This window comes from Solanum tuberosum, unplaced genomic scaffold, assembly GCF_000226075.1.
Source record: "Solanum tuberosum cultivar DM 1-3 516 R44 unplaced genomic scaffold, SolTub_3.0 scf00349, whole genome shotgun sequence".
NCBI classification, from domain to species: domain Eukaryota; kingdom Viridiplantae; phylum Streptophyta; class Magnoliopsida; order Solanales; family Solanaceae; genus Solanum; species Solanum tuberosum.
Window position 1 is genome coordinate 398,224 of NW_006239271.1, and position 9,768 is coordinate 407,991.

A 9,768-nucleotide genomic window follows, 5' to 3' on the forward strand; every position below is an offset into this window, starting at 1 on the left:
AATAGGATTGTATAAACCTATTCCTATTCTAATAGGATTGTATAAACCTATTCATATTCTAACATCTACCCTTTAGAAAATCCATTTGATGTTCATTCATTAGCTTTCCCATGATAGCTTTTAACGTTTCAGTGATAAGCTTGGAGATGATCTTGTAGACTCCTCCTATCAGACTAATTGGCTTGAGATTCCTAAGCTCTTCTGCTCCTTCCTTCTTTGGCATGAGTGCTATGAAAGTGGCATTTAATGACTTCTCAAAAGCTTTCATTTGAAGAAAGTTCTGAATGGTATGCATTAAGACCTCATTTGTTTGCACTTATAATAGGGGTCTGAATCTTAATCATTTAGATTCGCCTCATTCAGTGTGTTTGTTTTTGAGGACTGAATCTTAATTATTCAGATTCAGTTTATTAAGTTTGTTTATTTTATTTCCTTATAAGCCTGTTAATGGGTCTGAATATATCTGAATGAATCAGATCTGTAACACACTCTTAACACCATTCAGACTCAAAAATAAGACTCCTATCTTAATTCAACTACATCACAACAATTCATAAAAGTTATTTTCTTATTTAATTAATGTTAATTACATGCTTACCGTTATAATTTCCTTTATTCTTATTAACTCAATATACGTCTTTTACTTTCATAAATTAATCAATATATTTGAATTGATAAGCACTCCCATGATATAATATTTAGCACGGTTTCAGAAAATAAGAAAGTATTAATTATTTGATCGATAACAATAACAAATGTCCATTATAAAAAAAAAGTTTCCATAAACATTATATTACTACTCTATATAAACTATTTTACATTGCATTATATTAGATTCTCAAAGTTTTTGTAGTGCAAAGAATAGTCATATTAATGATGTAACTTAATGTTAAATTCTTAAAAGATTCATATTAACTTGTTACGATAAAAATGTTCAAAATATTATTTTCTATATATAAAAAAAAACTATTTCACTAAAATGAGGTTTTTATAATATTTTATTGATATAGCGTTTAATTTCTTATGTACATTCAGATATTGAAAACAAACAGTCCCAATAATTCAGTATTTAGATTCAGAGACAACATCTTAATATTCAGATTTACACATTTAGATCTTAATGCACATCTTAATATTCAGATGTGTATTCAGATTCAGACATCTTAATCTTAATGGAAACAAATGAGGCCCAAGTCTCCTTCAGAATGCACCAACACTCTTTGAAGAATTGTACAGTGAAGTCATCAGGTCCGGGTGTTTTGTCACTTATCACACTGCTTTACAACTTGGAGCATTTCTAGTTCTGAGAAAGGTCTCTGCAACCAATCTTGTTCCTCTTGGGTGATCTTGGAACAAATCATCTCAAAGTTTGGTCTTCACGGTTCTGGTTCTGTGTAAAGTTTGTTGTAAAATTCTATCATATTCATTTGACCTCTTCAAATTCTTTAATTTCCACCCTATGTGCCACAAGCCTATCAATATTGTTGTACCTCGTGTGCATAAAATCTGGTGTTATTATCCCCATGCTGCGTCCAAGTTGACTCTTCTTTTTTAGCTAGTACCTCCAGTTCCACTAGAATTGTGGCTCTCACTACCATTTCGTTTTCAGTCAAGACCCTGTTATCTTGAACTAAGTCAAGCTCTGCCAGCTCATGCTTAAGCCACCAATTTTCAAATTCAAAACTAGATTTCCTCTTCTCCAGTTTCCACATTCAAGTATGATAGGGTTATGGTTGGAAACAATTCTGGGAAGAATGCTTTGTTTGATATTCTTGAAGGTCTCCTCCCCCATAGAATATAAGAATCTATTCAGCCTAGCAGCACTCCTATGACTTACTCCCCTAAACCATGTAAACTTTCCTCCATTTAAAAGGGGGGGGGGGGGTCATGGAGTAACATGTCTTCAATCCATCTAGAGAAGTCTGACATTACATTTGTGATCCTGATGCAACCTCTCCTGTCATCCATGTACCTAACAGTATTGAAATCACCACAGCCAATCCATGGCCCCCCACGTAGCTCCTCGATTGCTGCCACTTCCTCCCAACATTCAAGTTTCTCACTTCTAATGTGAGGAGCATAAACTCCAATGAGAAACCATGAGAAAAACTCTTGAACAGACTCTCGTTTTAGGGTGGAGTAGTGCCCTGTTTCAACCAAAGTTCTGCTCCATACCCTGCTATCCAATATTACCATAAAAAACACTAAGTTGCTGTATTTATAGTTTAAAACTTTTAGAAAAATGTTTGAAAGAACACTCTTTGACTTCCAAATAGTGATTTTGTTGTTCAAAATGGGACTGATAAGGTGTTTGTTTGTATTTATTGGGTTTTGTAGGCAATTGGTGCCGAATACGGAGAAGGTTTCGAGACATTTAGACCCAATGGACTGCTCAAAGTTGATGTGGTAAGACCAGAAGTTCAGATTTTGTAACAGGGTTTTTGAATCTTTGTGCCTTTTGGTGCTACAAGGCAACATATCTGTACTCAAGGAGTTCCTTTTTTTGCATTTAGGATTTTTTAAATGATAGACTGCAAGAGGGTTTCCTGCGAAGAATCCGTTATGCAATGAAGCCTGATGAAGCTTATGGCCTCATTTTCTCTTGGGATAATGTGGTGGTAAGACCTGAATCTTTGACCATCTGGTCTAATTTAAGAGAGGTTACCTGATTCGTGAACTGTTACTTGATTTGTGATCAACTGTATAAGTGAAGTGGTCTCTGAAGCCTGGCTGACAATTGATTATGTCCATATAAAAGGAAGTGATCTTCTATTGTTGGTTTGCCCTATGTTTGTGTTTCTTATTCGTGTCTAAAATTGCATGCTTATAAGGAATTCTTGAAGGGTGCTGGTTTTGTTACATTCAGGCCCAATGTCTGAATCTTTGATGACTTTGCCTTACAAACTCAAAGTCTTTGTTTGTGCATCTTTTTTCCTGCTCTCCAATTTGGTTCTTATATGGGAGACCTTTTTTTAACAATTAGGTGTGAAAGACAGATTAAAGAACTTCTCTCTCTCTCTCTCTCTCTCTCTTCCTATGTGTGTGTGTCTCTCTCACTATGTGTGTGTGTGTGCATATATATGTCAAGGAACTTTCCTCTAAATACATTTATGAATTGGAATAAACTGCAATAGAAGTACAAGATCCCCAAATTATGGTGTTTCGTCACTCACCCTAGGAATTGATGCTTTAAGATAACAACAACAACACCAATGTCCAGTTCCAAACAAGTTGATGCTTCATGATATGAATCCTAAAGAGGAGAGGTGGCTTGTTTTGTATTAGACTTAGTATTGGGTGCATGGACTGGAACTCAGGCAAAAGGCAACAAAAACTTGGGTTCATGTTAAGAAAAAAGAATTTGATAGAAGAGAAAAGAGAATTATACGGATACGTACAATGTATATCTTAATCACATATCTGGATATTGATAATTGATATGTTTGTTGGTTGGTTGGGGGGGGGGGGGGGGGGGGGGGAGTGGGAGATAAGATAATGTTTTCCTCTAGAAATGTTGCTGAAGATAATTGAAAGATGTGGTAGATATTGATGCTCCAATAATGAAGCTCGCAAGCAATTGTGTTGCTGAGTTCTTTCTTCTACTTGAGTGGAAGTCATAACACTCAATTATTTGCTGACAATGTACTTCCACATCCTACTTCTCAGGCAGATTCTCGAGCTCTGAAGTTGGATGCCTGGAATCAACTTGCCTCTGAAGAAGGTGAGTGACTTGCCGATTTTTCTGGCTTAGTAATTAAACTTCTTCACTTGGGTTGCATGCAAATATCAATATTATTTCAGCTGTATAGCATAAGCCAATCCGAGTGGGATTGAAATTACCTGTGTTGCTCTGACTCTTCTAAAATATCGATGGGTGCATGTCGGATCCTCCAAAAGTAGTGCGTTTTTTGGTGGATCCAACACAGGTGCAACAAAATTTTGAGAATCATACATTTGTTTCTTATTGGTCGTACAGTAAAATATTTGCTCTTCATTTATAAAATGAAACATCCTTGAGTGGGAAATGAGTTTTAAGTTTCTGAAGTTTTGTTGGGCCCCTAAAAGAAAAGAAGAAAATGGGGAATGTGATAGGATTTAGCTGTCTGCTGCCAATACACATATACATCTGGAGTCCCAGTGACATGTCATCTAACATGATCTGGATCTTATTTGTTCTTTTTAGTATCTCCATATATATTTGAGACAGTGAGAGTGGTAACTGATATTTTTTTCAACTTGTAATGAGATTCATAAATCCAAATTCACATATATCAGAGATCAGGGTGATGTTGACTTTTACTAATGGGTTTATCTCCCGGGATGGGCTGAATGGAATCCTTGATCAGGGGCCAAAGAGTGATTAATCTACTGGCTACCTCCTCCCCCCCCCAAAAAAAAATAAAAAATTTACATCCAATGGTGAGCCGTCTCAATGTTCATCCCATGGAAAATGAGCCATCGTAAGAAACTTATGGTCTGCAATCATACAAGAAGCACAATCTTAAAGACCCGTAAGTTTGCAATTTTAAATAATTGTGAAGGTTATACTGTAAAACTAATCTTTGCAGTTTATGAGAGATAAGAACTAGCTAAAGAATGACCATCTAACCTATAAAAGACAATTGACTACTTTCCTCAATTTGTAGATGCTCATTACTGATGCTTTTAGTTTTGACTTTATTTTGTTAAATTATATAAGCTATTTATCATTTGGTTATGTGCAGGATTAGAGCTTCCTGAAGATGATAGTGTGCAGCGGCTGTTACTTAATGCAACTGCTGATCATATTCTGCATAAGGTTAGGAGTATATGATCATACAAGTCATGACTACCTATTTTTATTTGAACAATGAGTGTGGATAGTGTCCTCTTCCTTAATTTTTGTCCAAGTCTGTGGCCTGTAATCTTTTTTACTCTTTTGTTAAATAAATAATTGTTAAATTCTCTGAGATATTTGCCTCTATACACTATATGCATATGAGTCGGTGTGCATGCCTTTTTGATTGGAGAAATAGTGGACTATCAGGTTTGAGTTTGCTTTTAGGACTTTTTTGGGTGGCAAAATACACATTTCTCTATAGAAAATCACTGAGATGAAAAATAGTATTGATCGTTATCTAGTTTTGTAGAAATCTTCTCTTATATAATCAATGTCTTATTAAAATGTCTATTTTTGAGAAATCCTATGCAATTATAGGCGCTGCCAAAGGAGAAGAATGAAGCTGATCAGGATCGATTGAAGATGAGGCTTTCCCAACTCTATCATGACAAGCTTCTCAAAGTAATGCATTTATGCAGAGTGGATGCTGTGTTTTTCAATGAACTCAAAAACATCACTATAACTCTCCTCTTTTTAGATTTCAGAGCCAATTGAAGGGTTGAAAGAATGGCTGGATGCCGTATCAACTGCTCGTATCCCTTGCGCTGTTGTGTCAAGTTTTGATCGCAGAAATATGGTTGAAGCCTTAGAGCGCATGGGACTCATGAAGTACTTCCAGGTAGTTAATTACATTCTCTTAGAGATAATATCTACAATCTGGTCGGCTATTAACATGTGCATGTTGTTGATCATCATGCTGTTGATTCAGGCAATTGTGACAGAGGAGGACGGAATGGAGTCTATAGCACATAGATTTCTTTCTGCAGCTGTGAAGGTAAGGCTGAAGTGTATTTTGAGTGTTGGACTGGTGCATTTCTAACACGTTAAGAATACTAAAACCATATTAAACATACTGTTTGGATTCTTTGGGGATGGTGGCTGCTTATAGCACATTTTATTTCTTACTTGCATATGAGGGAGAATAATATCTAGAAGTGTGGTGTGTGAACTAAAAATGCTTAAATTTCTCTTTAATAAGGTGTGTCAGTTCCAGTTTTTTGTTTATACTTACATCTGCATTGAATGCTAAATCCTAGCAATATTGACCTGCTACACCACTTAAATGATAGATTAACTATACACTCTCTACTCTTTCCTCTATGCTTTTTAAGCATAGACCAAAACACTAACCTTCTTTTGAACTCTCTTGGTTTTGTTGGATCTTACCTATTGCAAAAACAAAATTCTGCAGCTGGACAGAAAGCCATCAAAGTGTGTGGTGTTTGAGGACGACCCTAGGGGCATAACTGCTGCTCACAACTGTACAATGATGGCTGTGGCACTTATTGGTGCTCACCCAGCGTATGTATTACTGTTTTCTGGTTTTTCCCCGTATTGTTGAAGCTCTTGATTTGAACTGTCTTATTGTATCATGTTTGGACACAAAATGTTCTTTGCTGCCAAAAAGGTGTCCCAGACCCTTCCTCCCTCTAGGGGGTGGGTTTAGGACTAGGTGCTTTCTTCAATATCTGTTTGAAGTGTTGATATATTGACAGAAGTTTTGGATTTTCTTGCTTTTTTTATTTTCTTCAAATGCAGAAAGCATGTCACTGCTTCTGCTTGCAAATTTTTATTTAGGAGTTTGAAACTTGCAGGTACGATTTAGGGCAAGCTGACCTTGCTGTAGGTACCTTCAGTGAGCTTTCTGTGATAAATCTCAGGAGATTATTTGCACATAAAGGCTCCAACTTTATGGACCTAGAGAAACAAATAGCAGAAAAAGCACCGCGCAGAAGGAAGCTCACAATTGACACCATTTTCTGAACCAGTTTGGTACAACAGTCTAGCACCTCATTTTCCTACTTGTAAATGCTCTCTTAGTGTTAGAATCTGTAGGTCTTGCCGTCCCTTGCCTTCATTCATTCTTTAGATAAATAGAGCTGGTAGAAGATGATTTCCCTTGAGGTAATCTGAAACTCAGAAATCCGTTTCTCGTCTTCTTTTCTCTCTTTTTTCTTTTGGGGTTTCTGTTTGTTCGTGTGATCAAGCCGTTAATTCAAACTGATATCTACCAGCAGTGGTGGTGGAATTACGATCCATGTCACAACTGCAATATTGTAATTTCTGCCAAGTATATATATATATATATGAAAAGATTGTAACTTCTGTTCTTTTACATTCCAGTTTTGAATGAAATTATTGATTGTTCGACTTGTCGCTTCGGGGTTATGTTCCTATTTATGATTTTCTGATGACAGAATAAGTAGCGTCTCAGCATTACCAGTTTGATACTTGAAGACTTGCAGTTTTCAGTATTAGTTTGAGTTTCTTTTTCAAGGCAAAGAGATTCAAGTTTGAAGTTTTTCCTTGGAGGGACACTTTGTATTTGTATTAAAGAAACATTTGTGAGGCAGTCTCAAGTTTTTATTTTTTACACTTATCCTTCTTAATTTATTACTCTTTTAGAAGTTCCCTGTGTCCAAATTTTCTTTTGTGAATAGTCTTAAAGTTGTTTTTTTCTTATATATACGACTTTTTATACTCTGTCTCATTTTATGTAATGTAGTTTGACTTGACAAGAAATTTAAGAAAGAAAGAATTACTTTGAAAATTTATGGTCTAAAATAAGTGATAGATGTTTGTGTGGTTATAAATTACTTTATTAAGGGTAAAATAAATTTTTTAAAGTTAAATTATTACTATTAAATATAGAAATGTGTCAAAAAAATTTGGACCGATTAAAAAAGAAAAGTGAATGTATAAATTGGAACAAAGTGAGTATTATATTGCTACTTACATATAAGAGACAATTGCATTTATGTTTGGAAAGTTGTTATGTATTGTTTCATAATTTATCGTATTGTGTTGTGTTGTATTGTATTGTATTGCATTATTCTAATGAATATAATGTTTGGATAAGAGAAAAGACATAAAGTCATCACTAAAGTTGGTCTCAAATTTTCAAAAAGACATCTTAACTTTGCGAGCGTCCTTTTACCCCTTAAAACTATTGAATATCTTTGTAAAATGATCATTTTGACCCATTTTCTCACTATGTTTGTGAACACTCAAACAACAACGCGTGAAGGTCTATTTTAACTGCCAAAAAATAATTAAAAAATGCCACATTTCAACTGTTTTCTTTATTAATTAATCAGATAATTAAATACTTCATCTTCCCCAAATTTGCTGTTGGAGATTTTTTTTTCAAACAAGTACTTTTAGGAATCAACAATGGTGACATCAACCTCGATACAAGGTTCAATGGTGATTAGGGTGATTTGCTTGACAACATTTGGGGAGCTAAAAAGATCAATCCGTGCTCGTGAACCTACAGCTCAAACTTGTCCCATGTATTTGTGCCTTCTCCACAACAAGACTTCCTAGGGATAATGTTAGCACCACAAACCAAATCCATACACATTTTCTAAGATTCTTAACGTTTTTGGTAGAAAGAGTGATCATAATCAATCTTCTCTCGAGCCCCTCTAGCCCTGGTTTTGTCAGCTTCATTGTTGCATACGCCATACTTTGATTTGATGAAGAAGATGAAGACCTAACCGCAATTTCGATTTTCTTTAAGGAGGGTGGGAGCAAATTTCAATGGAAAAGAAGAGAAAATTTGAAAAATAAAAAAGAAAAGAAATGGAAGTGTTTTTGTTAAGATTCGGATCGGATTGTCCTTGCTTTTATTAATATTTAAATTTAATTAAAATGGTCAAAAAGGTGAGCATCACACGCCTCTTCATAGATGAGGAAATGAGTCAAAATGGTCTATTTACAAGGGTATTTAATACTTTTATGGGGTAATAGGATGCATGCAAAGTTAATGTGTCTTTTTGAAAATTCGGGACAACTTCAATGGTGACTTTATGTCTTTCCTCTTTGGATAAATTAAATTGTTCTCTGTTATTGCATAATGTCATAAATCAACAATTTGAATGATAAATTCATAAGAAAAGTAGATCAGAGTACATAGTAGAGCTACTATGAAAAGATAGACTAAAAGATAAATCTGACTATTAAATAATAAGTAAAGACAAAATGAGAAGAAAATATTAAGGTAATGACATGATTACACCAAATGAGACTTTTCATCGTTACCTAATAATGAACTTAAACGACATGCAATAAACTTTAGGGAGAAGGTCAAAAATACCCTTGAATTTCCACTTAATTGTTAGATTTACCCTTCATTGTACTATGTGGCTATTTATACCCCTACCGTTTGCAAACTTGTCACCCGTACCTCTATTTGGATAGAAACCCCCCAAATTATCTCGAATTTCTCAAAAACGATCCCTTTTCAAGTTGAAACCCATATCCAACCCTCTATCTTAAACTAAATAAATTTAATCCATTTTCCGTAACTATTTCCAAAAGATTAAGCTTTTAGTTGATTAACAAGACTAGTTGAAATTGTACCATGGAATGAGTTATTGCTGAGATCAAGTGTTTGAAGAAGAGGGCATTCAGATGCTTAGTTAAATTTGATACATTTACATAGGAGTGTACATGACCGGGTTGGTTCAGGTTTTTCAATTATCAAACAAAACCATTTGTGTCGAATTTTTAAATCTATAAACCAAACCAAACCAATAAAACTCGGGTTTTTTCAGGTTTTTTTCGGATTTTTCCGGTAAAGTATTCATACAAAACATATAATTTACTTGTACTTCAAATATTTCTTTAGTCCTACCAAAATACAACTATCTAAGGTGTTTCTTAAGAAAATAACACAAAATATGATATGAGTAATGACACTAAAATATCCAAACAAAAAAATAATAATAATGAAATCGCATAAAACAATATTGCAAATTAACAAGTCATAATGAAATGATCATAATTTAAAAGTACTAAATTACGCTAAAATAAGTTTAATAAGTATTAGTTACATAACTAAATATTAAAGAAAATTGAAATTAGATTATGTATTTGAATTGTCT

At 34.4% G+C, this 9,768-nt stretch overlaps 1 protein-coding gene across 2 annotated transcripts in view; it reads left to right on the plus strand.

Moving 5' to 3' along the window:
* LOC102603575 (phosphoglycolate phosphatase) overlaps positions 1–7,030 on the plus strand; it is an 11,773-nt gene extending 4,743 nt beyond the window's left edge. The window contains exons 3-11 of one of the 2 annotated variants that reach the window (XM_006361249.2): positions 2,338–2,406; positions 2,514–2,618; positions 3,667–3,721; positions 4,725–4,798; positions 5,198–5,281; positions 5,358–5,498; positions 5,589–5,654; positions 6,072–6,181; positions 6,475–6,817. In XM_006361249.2, coding sequence (XP_006361311.1) covers positions 2,338–2,406; positions 2,514–2,618; positions 3,667–3,721; positions 4,725–4,798; positions 5,198–5,281; positions 5,358–5,498; positions 5,589–5,654; positions 6,072–6,181; positions 6,475–6,643 — 873 coding nt within the window. In that variant the 3' untranslated portion in view covers positions 6,644–6,817. Of the gene's footprint in view, positions 1–2,337; positions 2,407–2,513; positions 2,619–3,666; positions 3,722–4,724; positions 4,799–5,197; positions 5,282–5,357; positions 5,499–5,588; positions 5,655–6,071; positions 6,182–6,474 lie in introns of both variants that reach the window. The other variant, XM_006361248.2, reaches the window with a different exon arrangement.
* Positions 7,031–9,768: the final 2,738 nt, after the last annotated feature.